Source organism: Kickxella alabastrina (assembly GCF_025024165.1).
Source record: "Kickxella alabastrina strain RSA 675 chromosome Unknown BX661scaffold_16, whole genome shotgun sequence".
In the NCBI taxonomy this organism is placed as follows: Eukaryota; Fungi; Kickxellomycota; class Kickxellomycetes; order Kickxellales; family Kickxellaceae; genus Kickxella; species Kickxella alabastrina.
Genome location: NW_026251487.1, coordinates 363,393 through 381,875, shown reverse-complemented (window position 1 = coordinate 381,875; position 18,483 = coordinate 363,393). Strand labels below are relative to the sequence as shown.

The window sequence follows — 18,483 nt, the reverse complement described above, 5'->3', positions numbered from 1 at the left end:
ATTAAACATCTATCCCACCACGCCGCTGAGCAGACTCCGCGTTGTAACAGCGCCCCCAGAAACCACCAGTTCTCGGCCACGGTACTTTGCCACGCGGTCATCAAGCGACAGGCCCTCGAGGAATGCTTCAATAACGTGCTGCCGCTTGACCACCGCCTTTGCCTTGACCAAGACTACAGCCTCGTCATCTCCACCCAGTAGTCCGACAATATCTCCGGGTTGTGCCGCTGCGCCGGCCTCCAGAACCTCCACCTGTGTTGCATCCGCCTTGGTGTTGGCTGCGGCAAGGATCATCCCCTGCGACAGGACGCCTCGCAGCTTGCGGGTCTTCATGTTGGCCAAAACAACAATCTTCTTGCCCTGCAGCTGCTCCTCTGAGTAGTAGCCCACCAGCCCGCTGACGATCGTGCGAGGCGCTGCTTCTGCGTCTGACTTCTCGCCCACGTCCACTGAGAGCACAAAAAGTGAGTCCGCCGCTGGGTGTCGCGACACTGTCTCAATGATACCTATGCGCAAGTCGATCTTTGGGAATGGATCCGCTTCGACCGCACTTTCGAGCTTGCTGCCCATCCCCGCGCCCGCATCTGTGTCTGTGCCTGTACCTGCTGAAAGGGTGCCAATGAATCTCTGTCGAAGCACTGCAGCCGCCATGCCATTCCCAGATACCCGGTGCGCAAACGCGTGCCTAGCCGACATCCTCACTCTGCTCAGCACTGCTCCAAATTGCATTGTCATTGCCATTGCCAGCTGGATTGTTTGAAAAAACTAGTAAGAGATTGAATTCAATTTGCGTAAAGATACAGAAAAGGAAGAAAAATGTCCGCCTTGCTCTTGCCATGCTTTTCCGGCTCAAAAGTCGTCCCCTGATCGACGCACGGGCTGCGCTGCATAGATATTCGACGTATCGTCTGTCTCGCCGCCCTCACTCACAGCCAGCGAGGCCCGGTTTCTCCCAGGCCCCGCCCACGAGTCTAAATTGTGGTACTGCGCCAGACGGTCCAGCGGGCTGAGAATATTGTCGTCCTCAAGTTCGCCATAAAGCGAGTCCATGCGCAGCGGCACCGGCGGCTCCATCGGCTCAGCTATCGCCGCGGGATCCTTGCTCCAAACCCCTGCACAGTCTGCGGCGTATCGTAGTCAAAAGTGACCTCGCTTAACATGGATTCGCGCTGCCGAGTCTGCTCTGCGTCCATGTACTTGATCGCTCGCATGCCGTTCGTTGTATCGCTGTGCGCGCTCCTCGCAGCCTCATTGTTGACCGTCAACGCTGCTTGGTGCCGCGCCGATGCCCCGATGGCTGCATATTGGGCCCGCTAGCTCCGAAACCAATGTCGTTCTCGTTCTCTGCGGGCGCCCGCCGCGCTGCTTCGCGCAACCACGCTGGAATTGGTTGCCCCGAATGCAGAATGCCGTTAATGACGTCCGCGTGGCTATACGACTGCGACATGGGCACAACAGAAGCTCCGTTTTGGCTGTAGCCCTGGCCCAAGACCGGCGTCTGTGCTCGATCGATGTGCAAGGCAATGTTGCTGTTGCTGCTGCTGCTTGTGCTCAGGCCTATATGTGCCAGTGGGCTCATTGGCGGGCTGAACGTCATCACACTGCTCCCGAGTGACGGGTTGGTATGCACGGGCGGAAGGTAGTTGTTGGCTACTATGTCGCTGCCCACTCTGCAATTCTGTGTCGTCCCGCTGCCTGAGCTATCTGCCAGCAGATACCCCGAGCTCTTGTGCTGCTGCGTATAGTCCTTGCGGACCCCTGCTTTCATTGCGCCCGCCACTATGCCTATGGCCGCCATACTGATTGCCGCCACCGCTCTGTCGTCGCCGCTGCCGTCATTGGCATCCGGGCCGGAGTCGCTGCCATTGTGCTGATGTATCTTCTCGCTGCCACCTACAAGTCCACTGTCGCCACCACGGTCGAGGTTGGGGCCAGATTCGGACCCATCCCCACTCTGCTTGGAATCGCCCGGGAACGGATACCGCGCCGTTCCGCGTCGCCGATTCCAGCGATAGAAGCCAAATGCTGCAATTCCAATGCAAATAACGCCGAGAACCGACGACACGACAGCCGCAATTAGCACGCGCGTGTTGACTCCGCCTTCATCCTTAACATGGTCCGAGGTGTCGCCTGTGCTGGCCGCCCATTTCCACGTTTTGAGATCCAGCGCGTACATGTTTTTGTCCTGACCGCTCGGCCCGATGCCCCCAAATATATACATGTTGTTGTTGTGTAGGACTGCAGAATGGCCAGCGCGAGCTGTTGGCCCCGAGCTCAACCCCGAGCCAGTGATAATTGGCGCCCTGGACCACGTAAAGTCAGCTGCTCCGTTGGTCTTGAGCATCCAAACAGTGCTATCTGAGGGTGCATCATCCATACTGTTCAGACCGCCAAACATGTACATTGTGTCGTCGGTACACACTGCCGAATGCAGGATGCGCTCGGCAGGAAGGTCGCCATCGACAGTCACCGCGTACTGCCAGATGTTGGTATTTACCGAAAACACCTTGATATCGTTGTAACTGGCGATATTTTGATCCGACCCGCCAAACATCACCAAAGACTCGATTGATTTCATGTAGCATAGTGTATGGTACTTGCGCGCCGGTCCGTTGCTGGCATAGTTCCATGACACGGCCGACGGCGACAGAATATCCATATAGTTAGCAATCCCCGGCGGCTTCTCGGCAGTGTTTGTGTTGACATTTAATGGAATGCCGCCGTGCATATAAAACGACTTCTTTTCGGGCGCATAAGCAAAAGCCGCACCAAACCGTGTGACCGGAAGCTGCCCTGCCTGCGTCGGTGCCCTCCAGCTCCAATTAGCGCTGTCCAGCAGGCTGACCCCAGTTGACGCCTTGTTCGGGACGCCATATGGGGATCGTATGCCCAGATGCCCTGCCCGTCCGCACCGCAGCCAGGCAATATAGGACCAGACTTGGGTGCATTGATCGTGTCTGGTGCATACCACTTGCTGCTGGTGGTGTTAAAGACGTGCAGATTGCTCATTCCGCTTGATGCCACACCGATCGGGTCCTTTGCCTCAGTGTCGCTGGTCCCGCCATAGAGTAAGAACAAAGGCGTATTGTCGGAAGCCATGAGTGGGACCATGCATGCAAAGGCGCGCCACGCTGACGTGTTGTCCGAGATTACTTGTGACTCGTTTAAGCTGCCCGCGCGCCGCTCCAATCGGGATGTGGCTAGCGTAGATGGTAGCCAGGCGACTGCGCATACTGAATGGCTATTGATAAGCAGGCTGCCAACAATGGCAATGGGCCAGAAGCTATCGGCGCGCATTTTCAAACGAAAGCGTGCCTCTGCCGTATATGTGTGAACTGTTATTTGGTTGTAGAATTAAAATAACCCCCCACCAATTCACAGCGATAGAACGATAGAGTAAGGAACCAAAAACTAGGTATAAAAATAAAATGTTAAAAAATACACAAATAAGAAAAGGAAATTTTTTGTTTAAAACTGACAATAAAAATGTATTTCTAGTACGCTGGTGCTGACAACTCGCACTATTTGATAGAACAAATAAGCGTGTGTAAGGTAACAATACGAAGCTTTACGAACCGAATTGCGCTTTGAATTGCGCAACCTGTATGTAAATTTACATGAAAGAACAACAAAAAAGCTAGTAACAGAGACAAGGGAAAATGAGAAAGGAAGAGTGCAGGCATTGAAATGTTGAGCTCGGCGTAATTGTGTGCGCACATTTATTTCTTGCGTTTTCGCCTGACGTGCTAAAAATACGCATGCATATTTTTTTGCTTTCTGCACGAGCGGGATAAAAAAAGAATAATATCTGCCACTATAATAGATCAAATTGCATGGTCGATTTCCAAATATAACGATTAAATAGAGGTATCGAAGGCCAAAGGGAAAATGGCAGTTACTAACAAGCTAAACGCACTATTGCAAGCAGTCCTCTAAACGATAGATAATTACAGGGGACTAAAATCATTTATTTGGTCCCTGCATCAATATTAAACATTTTGCATAGTGGACCATGATTTGCCAGGCCTTTTAATTGAGCAATTTAAATATTTAATACCGACCATATTTGGTCGCTGGAATCCTCAGTAATGAGCCGCATCGTGCAAGACTTTCATTATTCGATCTCACATCTCAAGGCCGCCCGCACATTCAAGGACCCCTGGATGTGGTTGCTGTGCCAGTGGTTCCAGTTTGACCCAGGTAAAGAAGAGCTCACCGAGCGCTCACATTTCGCAACACTCTAATTCAGCCCAGCCGCCTCAACTACCACGCACGACGCGATCCCTCACATTCGGATACTACCACCGCTGTCTCCCAATAGCTATAAATTCAGCTCCGCCGCCCATTGCAAGGAAACCATTGTGAATCACTCGTTGTTTAATGTGTTTTATTGAGTTTTTATAATATTTGCACTAAGTTACTGTGTCAAAAAATATATAATACCGATAAATTTGGAAAATGTTTGACGTTGTTAATGTGTTTGATTCAATTTAAATAATGTTGATAAAATAAATTTCCGATTTAGACAGACTTTGACGACTTAGTACATGCCGTAGTGCGAATATTTCTTGGGTGCTTCATAGTTGTAGACGGGGGCCACAGAGTTGGCACGTAAGTGGGAGCAGCAGGCGCGGTGATGTAGGCAGGGCAGCAGTCTCGGTAACATAGACGGGAGCAGGAGTCTCAGTCACAGTAATGCGGACAGCACCAGCGGTCTCAGTCACATAAACGGGAGCAACTGTCTCAGTGACGTAGACAGGAGCGGAGTCTCAGTGACGTAACAGGGGCAACCGTCTTGGTGATGTAGACAGGAGCAGGAGTTTCAGTCACATAAATAGGAGCAACCGACTCGGTGATGTAAACTGGAGGAGCAGTCACAGTAATGCAACAGGAGCGGGAGTCTCGGTGACGTAAACAGCAGGAACTGTCTGGTAATGTGGATAGGGGCGGAGTCTCAGTGACGTAGACAGGGGCAACCGTCTTGGTGATGTAGACAGGAGCAGGAGTTTCAGTCACATAAATAGGAGCAACCGACTCGGTGACGTAGACAGGAGCAGAAGTCTTAGTCACAGTAATGTGGACAGCAGCAGCGGTCTCAGTCACGTAAACGGGAGCAGCGGTCTCAGTGACGTAGACAGGAGCAGGTGTCTCTGTAACATAAACTGGAGCAACCGTTTGGTGACGTAGACAGGAGCAGGGTCTCAGTCACAGTAGTGCAGACAGCGGGAGCAGTCTCAGTGGTGTAGACAGGAGAAGGAGTCTCAGTCACAGTGATGTGGACAGCAGCGGCGGTCTCAGTCACGTAGACAGGGGCAGCAGTCTCAGTGACATAAACGGGAGCAGCAGTCACAGTAACATAAACTGGGGCAGCAGACTCAGTGACATAAACGGGAGGAGCAGGCACAGAGGCATAGGCGGGCAATGGAGGAACCTCAACGCTAGTGGCATAGTATTTGGGGGCAGCATTGGCACCAACCGCAAGGGTGGCCAGGGCAGCGAAGGAGATTGAGTACTTCATATTGATAAATGCGATAGTTCTACTAAATAGATTAAACGAGTTTGCTAATTAGGCGCAAAAAGTTGGGCAGCTAATGGTGACAAAGAAAAGTAAAAGAGTAACAGAAAAAGATCTAAAAGCAGATAAAATGTTGGCTAATGTCAGAATATGGAAAATATCTAATATAAACTTTAGGATACTAGAGTCGCTCTTTTATACATCGTCGAATGGTCGGCAACATCTCGACAGGACGTGCAATGTATTTGGGGGAAATTTTTATAAATAATTGTCCCTCGAAATTTCATCCACCACTTGCTGTTTGTTAGTTTTCGCAAACACAAAACAAAGCATTTGAATGTGTTTATTTTTTGGTGGCTACACTGCTCCTGTATGCAAAGCTGCTGTTATACACGGGTCACCCTATTGTTTTAAATTTTCCATGTTTAAAAATAACTCATTTCCTGCTACATACATTCACTATTTTTGTGTTTACGTTCGAGGTTAATGCATGAACAGATATGATCTACTGACCCTGTATGCTCTTATTGCTTTTTCCCAACGTCAAATATTCAGTATTGTTTGCCAAAACTCCGCTCATCATATAGTGCGCAGCGGGACGTCAAGCGAATAGAGCCACCCTGTCATTTGCCGAAATAAAATTAAATGAAACGGATCCAAATACCGCAACAGTACAATTGCACCACATATCCACCATCAAGTAGACGCTGATACAGTATCCCTTTAAACGTATAGTGCACTTAAACATATGTATCGGATACTAGTGCTGGGTTTTTGCAAAATGATTAGTTCTGTGTGAACATTGCAATTGCACTTGGCGAATAAAAGCCGTAATAGGCGGGGGAGATTGTGGTTAAAAGCGAGGCTGAAAGGCGTGCTAATGGTGCGTTGTTGCTGTTTTAAGGTCCGACAACAATGTCAAATTTTAGTGCGCACACATCAGAACAGCATGGCGCTATCTTCAGTCCCTCCCGCGTGGCATCATACTTTAGGGATACAGGCAATTATTGTGCGCTTTTTAATGTGTTTATTTTTTTCTCCGCTACGTTACGCCTCATTTACAGGCCAAAATGTTTGCGAAAAATACTATTTTTATTTTATTTTTTAAGGGAAAGTTGTGCGCATATGACCCAAAAATTAAACAATGCCGCTATTTACTTTTGTCCAAGAAAATGAGGCGTGCGATGCAAACAAACCAACAAAAAAAGCAAAATACAACAAAATACAGCAAAAGCAAGGAAGTGAAATGCATGCCTGCTGCAAATGATATATTGTGCTATAGGTTTGCATCTCAACTTATTCGTATCTATTTATACACCTTATTGCAAGTGATTTAGGAGGCTTCATTAACACGGAAGGGGACTCGGCGCAGGCTTAGAACAAGGCGCTTGAAAAGCAATTGTATTTTGAAACAAAGACGCAAAATTTCCCGAATAAATAGCAAAAATAAATGAGCGAAATAGTAAAAATAGCACAGATAATTAATTAGTTGCTGCAGCCGGTTCCGTTTCGCGCGTGAAATCAAATGCAGCAAAGGCAGCGATAAACTTGTCACGTTCGCTGGCCTCAGCCTCCTCAGAGACAACGCACTTTCTCCAATCCTCGCGTTCGGGTATTTCCAGGATCCTTGCAGCGAGCCTGCGGCCAAATTGGAGGTTAAATGCCTTGCCCCTCTTCTGGATGCGAATAAACAGCTCCTTCCCGTCCATAGAAGTGATATCATTGAATGCAAAATATCCGTCAATGTGGCTCTCTGGGTGGCCTTCGCAAACCTCCAGCCCGTCTTCCTCGCACAGCTTGTTCAGCGTGTCCCTGAACGTCGCGGCCTTAGCCATGGGTATCGGGACTATTTGCAACGTCGTGTGGACGTGCGGAAAGAAGCGACAAGTCTCGAACACGAGCGGAATGCAACCATACCCGGCAAACATCCCTGCAACACTGCCCACCCACCTACCAATCTCGGCGCACAGGCTCTTGTCAGAATCGCTGTCGCTGTTGCGTGCACGGCGCAGGCTGTCCATATGGGTGATGGGACAATGAGGACGTGGCCACCGCCTGGAATAGGGCTGCATGGCCCTCAAAGCCGCTGGCATCCTTGTCGCCGCTGATGACGAGCGCGCCCTTGGAAATCGTCATGTACGCCTCGTTGCCAATGGCCACCATCAGATTCTGGTCCACGTCAGGGTTGGACAGGCAGAACCAACAATTAGACAGATTTTGGCTGTGGCTGCTGCGGCGTTGGCGGCGGCATCCGGACACTCGCTAACCCAGTGCCCAGACTGGTTGCACTTTTTGCAGACGTACTTGGCGGGTGGCAAATTATCCGTGCGCTGCCGCTTTGACTCTTCCTTTGAGGGGCAATCTTGGATCCAGTGCCCGGGCTGCTTGCAAATTTTACAAACATAGTTCACTGGGGGAGGCTGCCTGCGACCCTGGCTGTTGTCATTGGGGCGGTCTCTGCTGTCAATGTTCTGCATGGCGTTGATTCCCGAGATGACCTTATCCAGGACCTTGCTGTCAAGCACCGAGTTCAGCTTTGCAAACTGGTACAGCGGGTTGGGCGTGCAGCTGTCAGGCACAGCGTTGGGCGTCACCTTGCCCTGGCTGGATGCCTGAAGCGGCTTCACATTCATAGCGTAGAACCACCTCTGCTTCCCGTGCTCGGAGTTGTTCACCGAGCCCAGCCCGATAAAACGCGTAAAGTGAGCCTCGGTCTCTGCTTGTCCGCGTCCGATTTTAATATTATCGTTGTACTCCACGGCAGCCGCTCGTAGAACTGGCCCTCGCTGGCGGCAAAGTGGTAGTGGGGCATGATCGTCGCGTTCAGGTACGATATTTTGTTCGAGGCCGAGGGCGCTCTCATGACCTTCTCGCCCAGCTGGTCCTTGCACAAAACGCCAAATGGCCAGTCGTAGGTCAATAGAATATCAATGCTCGGCTGGGACTGGGTTTTTTGGAACGCCTTTTCGTTCTCGCTCGCCACCTGAGTGATCAGGTCGGCCATCGCCTCGGTGTTGAACGCAGCTGCACCCAAGTCCTTGACCTGATCGTCAACAACTATGTCGATGGTTTCAGCGTTGTCGGTGTCCGGTGCAGGCTTATCGGCGGTCTCTTCGGCCACACCGTCCTGGGTTTCCTCTGCCTGAATAACAGACTCGGATTTGCTTCGATCTGCTGCTGCTGGGAGATGTACTTGCCGCCAATGTACGCAATCTTGACACCCTCCGACGTCTGCAGGATGCCTTGGCCGCGAAGAATGACCAAGTTGTTGCAGATCTCGCCCGATCTAAGGCTGGCCCTCTCGTCCACGCGCGGAGGCAGCGGCCTGTCTCCACAATGGCGTAGGTCATGATGGGCACGGTGATCTCGTTCTTGAGTATGGGCTCGACGTCCTCGTTGTCGTCAGCGCTGCTGCTAAAGAGGTTTCCGGTGACAAGCAAGAAAGAGAACGGGCCGTACTTGGTGTCCAGCTTTGCAACCTTTGCAAAAAAGTCTGGCAGGCTGCCGTTTACAGATCCGGCGACTAGCACCTTGGCAGAGGCTGTCTGGCTGTCCATTGTCACTAAAGATTTTCTATTAAATGTAAAACAAATTCTATAGGTGAAGTAAATACGATATAAAAGAAAATATTTGCGAGGTCGTGGGGCAAAAAAAGATCTTATACGGGTCCAAAGATGGGACAGGAGGGTAAAAAAATATCAACGGTGCTGCGGAATATCGAACTGGCCATAGATAAAGCAATGGTCATACAAGCTTATGGTTTCGGCCTTTGTAATCCAAACGGCCCGAACAGGTTATCTTTCGTGCTAGATGTATGGTCCAGCAAAAAAATACGCAAATAACTCTTTATGGCAAAATAATAAAAATCAAGGTGGAGAAAAGGCAGTAAAAAGACAACGCTCTTCACTCAGTGGTGGGCGGGCTTGGAGCCATCGACATAAAAGTTGCGCGTGGCCGAGGGCAGCCTGATTCGCGCGCCCTCCATATCGGGCGTCAGCAGAACCTGGCACCCAAGACGCGACGTGTCGGTCAGGCCAAACGCCAAGTCCAGCATGTCGTTTTCCTCGTCCGTCGGCTCGGGCAGCTCGTCGAATATCTTGTCGTCCAGGATCACATGGCATGTCGAGCAGGCACACGCGCCCTCGCATGCGCCCTCCAGATCGACATCATTTTCGTGCGCAAGCTCCATGAGGTTTGTTCCCTCCTCGCCGGTCACCTCAACCTCGTTGCCGTCGGGCTCAATGAAAGTAACTGTAATGTCTTTCATCGCGAGCGCCGATGCGCTGAACCCGCGTGGCTGTTGCCGAAGAGACGCCGTAAGCAGTGCGGCCATCGAGACGCTAGGCCTTGTCGAGGCAGACGATGAGCTCGAAACCAGCGAGTAATTCCGTGTGAGACGTGTGCATTGCTTGGCTGCGCTGGCAGTTCTGGAGAGTAAGTACAACATATATAGTTTGTGTGTATTAAATGTACAAAAATAACGGTAGCGGCGGGTGAAGGGTTGCTTCAACAAATTTGAATTTAAAGGAAAATTACTGTAAGTGTCGATAACAAAAATTTACACGGTTGATCTTTTCCGATAAAAAAACTTGATCTGAGCGATGACAGGAGCTGAGCCGATTACATCGAGTCGTTTAAATTGCCAAAACGCATTAATCAAGTGGTATTTGAAAAACGCTCTTTGCACTTTTCACTTTGCGCTTTGCATTTTGAACTTTGTGCCAAGTGCTTGGCTCGTTTTGCATTTTAAGCAGTTCTTTCAATTTCGTCACTGTGGTAAATTATATATACAACATATACAATTCTAGAGCTGCCATTCTGTACATCCATCTTGACAAGGGAACGGCCGCGCATTCCCATTTCACAAGCATATCTTTTTTATTTACCTTCACTTTTATGGCGCTGGAAAACTTTGACTTGCAGGCATTTGCACAGCGCTCAGCATACCCACACAAGAGGCTCTCGAGGCGCTGCCCCAGATCCAGAAGCAGCCCATTGGCTGGCAGTTTGCGTTTGACTTGCTAAAATCAAGCAACTTTAACTGCCGCTTCTATGGAGCACACACACTTCAGGTAAGATTGCTCGGGACTGGGATTCGCTCGACGAGGAGCGCCAGCAGGCCTTGCGGCCAGAGCTGATCCGGCTGGTAGCCGAGCAATGTGACGCGCCGCTCAACGTGCTCAACAAGATTAACCAGGCGCTCGCCACATACGCATTGCGCACAGTACCCAGCGAGTGGAGCAATTTCCTGCCCTCGGTGATCGAGTCCATCCAGCAAAGCGCGCAGGACGCGGGGAAGGATAGCATGCGTGCCGGATACGCATCGTCGACTTTCTGGAGCTTTTCCTGAGGAGCTGAACCGCACGGCGATTGGGTCGGCGCAGCAGGCGAAGCTCGTGCAGGACGTGAAGGAGCACTGCCATTTGTACTGGAATTGCTCACCGGCATTGTGCGCGGGCTTCCAGGCTCGCCAGAGATTGAAAATGTGCCCATGTTTGCCAAGCAGCTGGGCCAGGATTATGTGTGGCGGACACGCGCGTGGAAGGCCATTTTGCAATGGCTGCAGTTCGGCATTTCCGGAGACACGCTGTTTGTACCGATTCTCGAGATGGGCCTGCATCAACTGCAGATTCTGGCCGCGCATCAGCTGAGCGACGACAACGTCGCGGACGATGACGAGGTGACGCCGCGCTTGCTGTGGTCGAGGACATGGTTGCAATGTAAATATGGCGCCAAGTACGCGCAGACTGTCGGCACGCTGGTTCTCACAAGGCTTAACCAGCCGTGGTTCTCAAGCATCCTCAAAATGACCATCGATAGCTGCGACGACAGCATGCCATGCGGTGGAGCTCGGTGCTGATATCATTTGCCGAGACGCACATAGAGTTCCTTGTAACCATGATCACCAGCCGCGAGCTGTCTGGTCATATTGCCACGCTGCTGCAAATGATGCTGGCGCTGACCCGGTTCCCTGGATACAACGGAATCTCGGAAAGCCTCAGCGACCAGCCGCTCAACTTTTGGTACTTACTCCAAGAGACGCTAGTTGACTACATGGCCGAAGCTAGCGACGACCCTGAATCTGCGCAGAAGGTGGCCGAGACCAAGTTGAGAATAAAGGTCGGGTTTGTAGAGCTCCTGCGGGCGCTAGTGTCCAAGAGTGCGTACCCGCCGACAGAGACGTGGATCGATGCCGACAAGGAGGAGCGAGACCATTTCATGAGCTATCGGCGCGACGTCGCAGATGCAATTCTCAACGCGTACTACGTTTTGCGCGGCGACATGCTGCAGCTGCTTGTCGATGAGGTGATCAACAACATGGGCACTTTCAGTCTGGCCAATTGGCAAACCATAGAGTCGATTTTGTTTGCCTTGAAGAGCGTGGGTGAAGCGGTGCCCGAGTCAGAGTCTGACCACTTGCCGCGCCTGTTTTCCGCAGAGCTCTTGACGCACAACTTTATGCCCGTTCTGCAGACCAGTATCGACAGCGACAACCGCGCGACGCAGTGGGGGCTGACATCGATAAAGGCGTCGATCATTTCACTGATCGGCGCATATGGCGAGTGGTGGAAGGGTCACCCAGAACTGCTCCCCATTGTCCTGCCGTGCATGACGTCCAGCCTGAACCAACCAGCGCTCGTCCAAGCTGCAGTCGCAGCATTCAGGCGAATCTGCGACAGCTGCCGTGAGCAACTCGCCAATGCAGCCGACAGCATGGTTAATCTGGCCCGCGAGGTGCTATTAGCGGGATCTGCCGTACCAGCCCGCGAGCAGCAGCGGATATTTGAGTCTGTTGCCGAGGTCGTCATGGTGCAGTCGCCCGACAACCAGACTGTGGTGCTGGCGCCACTCTTGTCCTCTCTGGCCGCCGCACTCGACAAGAGTGTGCAGTTTTTGGAGGCTGCGCCCAGCGGCGCATCGCTGGCCGACCTGGGACCCTTCCTTGCCCCACTGATTGACACTTTGCGGCTAGTCGACTCACTTGCTCGTGGCCTGCAGTTCCCCGACGATGTCGAGGAGCGCGCGCTGATGGGCGACCAAGAAGCGGTCGCTGCTCTGACCTACGCCACACAGTGCTACCGCAGCTCCAGCGACATGCACGAGTTCCGACTGACACTGCTAGGATTACTGAATCGCGTGCTCACACTGTCGGCGTGGATCCGTGACCCGCTCAGTGGGATGCTCCAGATGGACGACACGCTGGTAGAGTGCCTGCTTGCGATCATCAACAGCTCTACGCGGCGCGGCCCACACGTATTGGCATTTGGGTTTGGCGAAGCGGTCGATTTTGTCGGAAACGCGTGGGCAGCGGTTATTGCGCGCCCGACAAACGGGAATTCTGGCGGCGCGGTTGCTTTTGGTTTGCGCTGGTCGGACCAGTGTCCTGCATTCCTCCAGTGCATCTCGCAGCTGGTGACTGTGTTTTCGGCTGCCTCCGATGAGTGGCAGCCGACGAAGCCCAGCGTTTCTGATTGCGACCGCATGCTGGGCGCCATTCTGACCCGCATAATCGACGACATCTACATTGGCATTTCTCGGGAGGTAGCCACACTGATCATTGCAATCGAGCAGCAGCCGGTCATCAACGAGTACATATTTGATCTTTGCACGCGAGTGCTGCAGACGCGCCCGGCATTGTTTGCCTGCTTGGACCAGGCTGCAGTCGGCCGCCTATGCGAGCTAAGTGTGCAGGCACTGTCTGTGCCCAACCGACTGGCATTGAAACCCACGGCATACTTTTTGACTGCGCTCATCCGGCTGTCTAGCAGCGTTGGCGGGCGCACTGATACGTCGGATCTACTGGCTGTCGTGTGGTCTGAGTTTGGACCAACATGGCTGCGCACCACATTGATAGGAATCGGCGGCGTTCATCCCCGCTCGCTGCTGCCTAATCTTGCTGAGCTGCTGTTTTCCATGGTCAAGCACCACCCACTAACCGTCAAACAGTGGATGACTGAGATGTTGGCAAATTCCAAATTTCCTTCGTCCCACGCCACTGCTGCCGACAAGCGCCTGTTTTTGCAGCAAATTTTGTCGACAAGGTCGTTCGTCAAGGCCAAGGGCGTAATCAACGAATTTTCGGTCAAATGCCGCAATTTGCAGGGTACCGCGTACGTTGCTTGATTCAATAAAGTTGGAAAGGTTTTTTTCTGATAATTTTTTTATCACATCGGAACTTGTGCGAAAGCCAGGCATGGCAGTGATTGCCGAATAACATTGTTATACACTAAAAGAAAATAATGAGGCCACAAGTATCCTGTAAATTGACATCCTTCCCATTCAGATTGCATAGCAACCTGACAGGTATTTAGAAACTAGTAGCAATAGGCCACTATGGTTGACAATATTATCCAGTTCGCTGCTTCTTTTAAAGAGAAGAAGCAGGGACAGATGGATTCTTGCGCACATGCTTGGGGTTGGGCTTTGGCTTGAGCATCGCTGTAGACTCGGGTTCAGCCCAACTCTGTCAATGCCTTTTTTGCGTGAAAAACGGGTTTTGAAAATCCCCCGCTTAAAAATCAGGACTTTCGCTATAAATGTCTGGAAATTCCAAAATCCATTTACATCGTTATATTGCACAATATTTGAAACTGTGTATCATGTAAAAAAAGCGTATATTTGTTGCTCAATGGTAACATGGCAGCCCCATTTGCATTATGTCATGTTGTGCTCATCGGCTGGCAATTCTTATTTTTTTCCACACACATACCGCAATCTGCATTTTGACCGCACGCCATTTTGTTTAGTGCTGCGCCCGTTTTTTATAAATCATTGTCTTTTCACCCACACAATTGATGGCTGCATGTCTCTCCTCCCCCCTTAAAAGCAAAAAATTTTCATGCCTCCAGAGCAGCGGCTAATTTGCACGCACATGTAAAGTCTGATTGTGTTGTCGTGCTTTGAGTAAAACATTCAGTTGAGCTGTTTATGAGCGCATATTTTCGGGCTGCCTGCTTGCTAATAACAACAAGAATATCCTTTTTCTATAAAATAAATGAGTTTGGAGGGGGGCATACTGTTTTTTTTATTGCTCACTTGTTTGCCACCCAGCCGTTTCTTCTTAGCATCAACCACATCTATATATTTTGTAAGCCTTATTTATTCTCATTATATATATTTTTTACATCTTTGGCCGCTCTGTACATATACTCCACAACGTCATCGGCGGCAATAAGTCAATCAGTCAATCCCCTCGATACCCCTATTCCTTACACATATCGATATACTGCAATGTCGTCCAACAATAACATTTATGACGTCTTGCCGCACCCGAGCCTGTTTCAGCATCGCCAGCAGGGGCAAGAACGTAGCTCGAATCACACTGAGTCGTCCACAGCTTTGCAATCGCCAGCCAGTGTTCAAAACACCACGAGCACAGGGGTGCATACAGAGCCGGCAGCGCAGCACTGGGGTGATGATGAGTGGTCAGAGATCCGACGGCGACTCTGGAACGCTAAAAAATAATTCACGCCGTTAAGAAAATTGGTCACGAACATCATTGCATTCAGCATCCAGCATCCAGCATTCAGGTGATATTGACATATTATTTTTTATAAACATACACGGATTCCAGCGCCGACATTGGATTGGGCCTGCCAATAGCAAGTGTTTTACGCGCAAAAGTAATTTTTTGAAGTATGATCCTGCTGCAAAAAAATATATAAAAGCTTTTCACAGGAAAAAGGGGGGAGCCCTGCCAATTGTGGCGGTAGCACAAAGAAAATAATCTTGTTCCGCACCTGTTTAGACGACAAATTGAGCCAGGCAGCAGCATCAGTAGCAGAAACGCCGTACTTCCAGCAAAAAAAAGAAGTATTGATTGAATGAAGAAAATGACGAAATAAAAATATTCAAACTGCAGCAGCCCTCATTTTGCACAGCTCTTGCATTCATCTAATTTTTACTTGACTGCAAATTGAAATGCAAAAAAACCGGGTCAGTCGCAATGTTGGTGGCATTATTCTGATAGCACAACTCTCTGAAGATCTTGCTGTCAAAAAATAAAAACAATCATGAACGAGAACATGGAATAGGCAGTAAGAAAACGGGCGAACAAGGAAATCTTCATTTTGGTGAAAATTCAATCATCATATCCGCGATTTTTCATTATTCATGAGTTGTTAGCTTGTTGGTTGGTTTAATAGCTGGCTGGTTCAATTAATAATTAAAAATGAGGCAAGCAAGTGATATTTGCCTTTGCTGCTACTTTTCTATTTTGACATTTACACCCTTTCCCAACAGCAGCCAAAGCAAAGGAAGCACGCCTATTATAAAGTGATTTTGCTCTCTTTGCGTACCCCCCCTATTTTTATATATTGTATATTGTACATTGCAACTTGGTGTTTGCTTTGGCTTGGAGTGAACTTGTGATTTTGATCTTTTTGTTACAATTGAAACCGTGATTTTAGATTCTGGTATTTGCTGCTCTTGTTTTTTCTCTTGTTTTTGTTTTTGTTGTTTTTGTTGTTGCCAAACTGACTGCTCGTTTGATTTTCTACAAGCAATTTGTTTTTGTTGCTGCCACTGCTGATCCTTCACCTCGATTCTGCATACAATGAGTAAAGGAACAAAACCCGTTGCTTCATTTCCAGCGCGAGCTAAGTGGCCGAGCACCAAAATAAAACACAAAAACAAAGAAAAAATAATGGGCATGTGAGCGCCATTGTGTAAATAAAAAAGAGTAAGAGTAGGAAAAATATACACGGCCCTTGGGAAAAGGTGTTTTTATTTTGGGCTGCCCGAGAGCCTGAGCAGAGGTCAAAGAACATTACTTGCTATTGGTGTTTTGTGAGCATATTGGGTTCAAGGGGAGGGACCAAGTTTGTCGACAACACAATCACACACCAGAGTTGGCAGTTGCTTCTAACCAAGGTACCAAGCCAACGCGGACTTCAAAAAAATAAGAGAACGAATGCAGCCATGCCTTTTTTTCTGAGCAAGCCATGTTTTATTTTTGCTTTTTTTGCGCAGGGATGCGCATCCCTCCTCCACAGTTGCTCTGCCCCCCCCTTCCCCCCGTCAGTGTGGAAAAGAACTAACATGGTGGAAATACGGGAATCAAATATCTTGTTTATTTCATTTGCGCTTGCCGCTCCCAACTTGGTGACCAATTTGGATAGAGGGAGAAAAAATAGGGGGGGTGTAAAAAAATCAAGGGGGGTGTAAAAAAAAGAGCTGCAAAGGTGTCTTTTTGTTACAAGCTGCTGCTGGCCAACTCAAAGCCAAAATGTGCCAAAATAAAAACGAAAAAAGAGAAAAAAGAAATCGGACAAAGAGCAAGTCAGCAACCGCAGTGGCAGCCCAAATAAATGCTGTGTTTTTATTCGCTAGCGACCTCCTTGCCTTCTTGACTTGGCTCTGTGTCTCCCAGCCATTCTGCAGCTTCTTGTTGCTTCGACTGTGCCAAAAAGAAAAAGGCTCGCGTAATGTTTTCATCAGAGCTGACGCCAGGGACGAGTGAAGGGCTAGCTGGCCAAAAATTCACACTTCCTCCCTTCAACCCTCCCCACTTACACCCCCCACTTCTCTTACTTCCCCTCTTCCCCCCCATTTACCGACTGGGCTATAAATGTCGCCCCTCCCGCCCCCCTTACTAAAATTTTTGCCCTCCATATTTTACAAGCTTGATATACGCGAGTTTTTTAAACAGCTAGAATTTCTTCTCTCCAGCCAACCAGCCAACCAGCCAACCAACCAGCCAGCCAACCACTCCCTACCTTTTTTCTCTTTTCTCTCTTTTTTATTCCTTATTGGGTCATGTCAACATCAACAGCGTCATCATCGTCGTCGTCATCGTCAGCCGGTCAGCACATCATGGACTCTGGAAACCCAATGTCACGGCGCCGCGTCAGGCAACTATCGTCAGTCAAGGCATGGTGCCAGATATACGGCTTGGAAGCAGAGGGCGACGGCGACATTGAAGCGTCCTCATACCAGTCATTCCCTGATTTGCGCAAGCTTCTCGACGAGGAGTGCGCCGAGATTGAGCGCAAGGAATTGGAGGCCAAGGCCAGCATGGAAGCGCGCATCAGACGCCGGAACAGTGACTCGCTGAGCGACATCGTGTCTGAAGGTGGGCGCAGCAGCAGTGGCTCGCCTCCCGCAGGAAGGAATGGCGAGTTTGGTGCGTCTTCTCGAATTATGGACTCCCTGTATCGCTTCATTGATCCCATTATACCTGCGCTGGGCGCCGGTGGAAACTCCAAGAGTGGCGGCAGCGGCGGTGCCCGTGCGTAAAAAACGCATATTTTAAAACATATACGCCACGATACACGCCCTCATCATCTTTTCCCTTCGCTCCCGTTCTCCTGTAAACACATAAAAAATGGGGGGCTTTGGGGATTGTGGCGAGTACAATGTGAGGGGAGAGCAGGCGACAACTAATGGTGCTTGTTGGGCCCCTGTGTTGACCACGTCAACATTGGCAGCAACAAAAAACATTTCAAAAAAGGGCTTTGTCTGGCGCAGGTGTTTATTTGCTTTATCGGCTTGAGCTCGCCTCGCCTCGCCTCGCCTCTCTTTTCCTCCCCTTCTCCCACTTCCTCCATATTGTCTTTTTCTGTACTTCATCTGTATTTTTGTTTTTGCTTCTACACCATATAATAATCTGTAATATCTTTTCACTCATTTCAAATAATGAAAAACACTTATTTATTTTTTGCACTCTTGTTATTCATCTGTGTGCAACTGATATGTGCATGATCGCTTTTGTTTTGCAAAAGGCCCCCTGAAGGATAATAAAGAGAGAGAGACTAAAAAATATACACAGCTGATATAACATCCCACACCTTGCACCGCAGGAGGGTCCCGTGGTCATGTGTGGTTCTGACATTTTATGTCAAAACTCCCTCTAACTCCACTGCACTCTAATTTTCTTTTTTTTCTGTTCCCATTTGCGATGTTGCATTGATTTTTCGCTGGCAGAAAACCCCCGCATTTTTCCACCAATAAGTTTAAAAAGGAGGGTT

General features: G+C 49.7%; 7 protein-coding genes across 7 annotated transcripts; 3 read left to right on the top strand and 4 right to left on the bottom strand.

Moving 5' to 3' along the window:
* Positions 1 to 9: 9 nt before the first annotated feature.
* On the bottom strand, positions 10 to 570 carry BX661DRAFT_144381 (uncharacterized protein; the record flags this gene model as incomplete). The annotated part of the gene is made up of 1 exon (XM_051533043.1): positions 10 to 570. The coding sequence occupies one exon, from the start codon at positions 568 to 570 to the stop codon at positions 10 to 12; it is 561 nt and encodes a 186-aa protein (XP_051390617.1).
* Positions 571 to 4,141: 3,571 nt separating this feature from the next.
* Positions 4,142 to 5,723, bottom strand: BX661DRAFT_184792 (uncharacterized protein). Its single transcript, XM_051536592.1, is given in 5 exon segments — positions 4,142 to 4,277; positions 4,384 to 4,567; positions 4,665 to 4,742; positions 4,783 to 5,162; positions 5,173 to 5,723. 4 exon segments carry the CDS (start codon positions 5,516 to 5,518, stop codon positions 4,541 to 4,543), a joined length of 831 nt encoding a protein of 276 aa, XP_051390616.1. The 5' UTR covers positions 5,519 to 5,723; the 3' UTR covers positions 4,142 to 4,277; positions 4,384 to 4,540.
* Positions 5,724 to 6,898: 1,175 nt separating this feature from the next.
* On the bottom strand, positions 6,899 to 9,193 carry BX661DRAFT_184791 (uncharacterized protein). The gene is made up of 6 exons (XM_051536591.1): positions 8,851 to 9,193; positions 8,709 to 8,815; positions 8,270 to 8,679; positions 7,720 to 8,234; positions 7,560 to 7,684; positions 6,899 to 7,528 (listed from the first exon to the last, which is right to left on the bottom strand). The coding sequence occupies exons 1-6, from the start codon at positions 8,863 to 8,865 to the stop codon at positions 6,997 to 6,999; spliced, it is 1,704 nt and encodes a 567-aa protein (XP_051390615.1). The 5' UTR covers positions 8,866 to 9,193; the 3' UTR covers positions 6,899 to 6,996.
* Positions 9,194 to 9,204: 11 nt separating this feature from the next.
* BX661DRAFT_184790 (2Fe-2S ferredoxin-type domain-containing protein) lies at positions 9,205 to 10,048 on the bottom strand. The gene has a single exon (XM_051536590.1). The coding sequence runs from the start codon at positions 9,960 to 9,962 to the stop codon at positions 9,423 to 9,425; it is 540 nt and encodes a 179-aa protein (XP_051390614.1). The 5' UTR covers positions 9,963 to 10,048; the 3' UTR covers positions 9,205 to 9,422.
* A 4,276-nt stretch (positions 10,049 to 14,324) lies between these two features.
* BX661DRAFT_39500 (uncharacterized protein) lies at positions 14,325 to 15,020 on the top strand. Its single transcript, XM_051539132.1, has one exon. The coding sequence runs from the start codon at positions 14,444 to 14,446 to the stop codon at positions 14,978 to 14,980; it is 537 nt and encodes a 178-aa protein (XP_051390613.1). The 5' UTR covers positions 14,325 to 14,443; the 3' UTR covers positions 14,981 to 15,020.
* A 952-nt stretch (positions 15,021 to 15,972) lies between these two features.
* BX661DRAFT_184787 (uncharacterized protein) lies at positions 15,973 to 16,815 on the top strand. The gene has a single exon (XM_051536589.1). The coding sequence runs from the start codon at positions 16,436 to 16,438 to the stop codon at positions 16,679 to 16,681; it is 246 nt and encodes an 81-aa protein (XP_051390612.1). The 5' UTR covers positions 15,973 to 16,435; the 3' UTR covers positions 16,682 to 16,815.
* A 457-nt stretch (positions 16,816 to 17,272) lies between these two features.
* BX661DRAFT_199361 (uncharacterized protein) lies at positions 17,273 to 17,752 on the top strand (the record flags this gene model as incomplete). Its single annotated transcript, XM_051538320.1, has 1 exon — positions 17,273 to 17,752. The coding sequence occupies one exon, from the start codon at positions 17,273 to 17,275 to the stop codon at positions 17,750 to 17,752; it is 480 nt and encodes a 159-aa protein (XP_051390611.1).
* Positions 17,753 to 18,483: the final 731 nt, after the last annotated feature.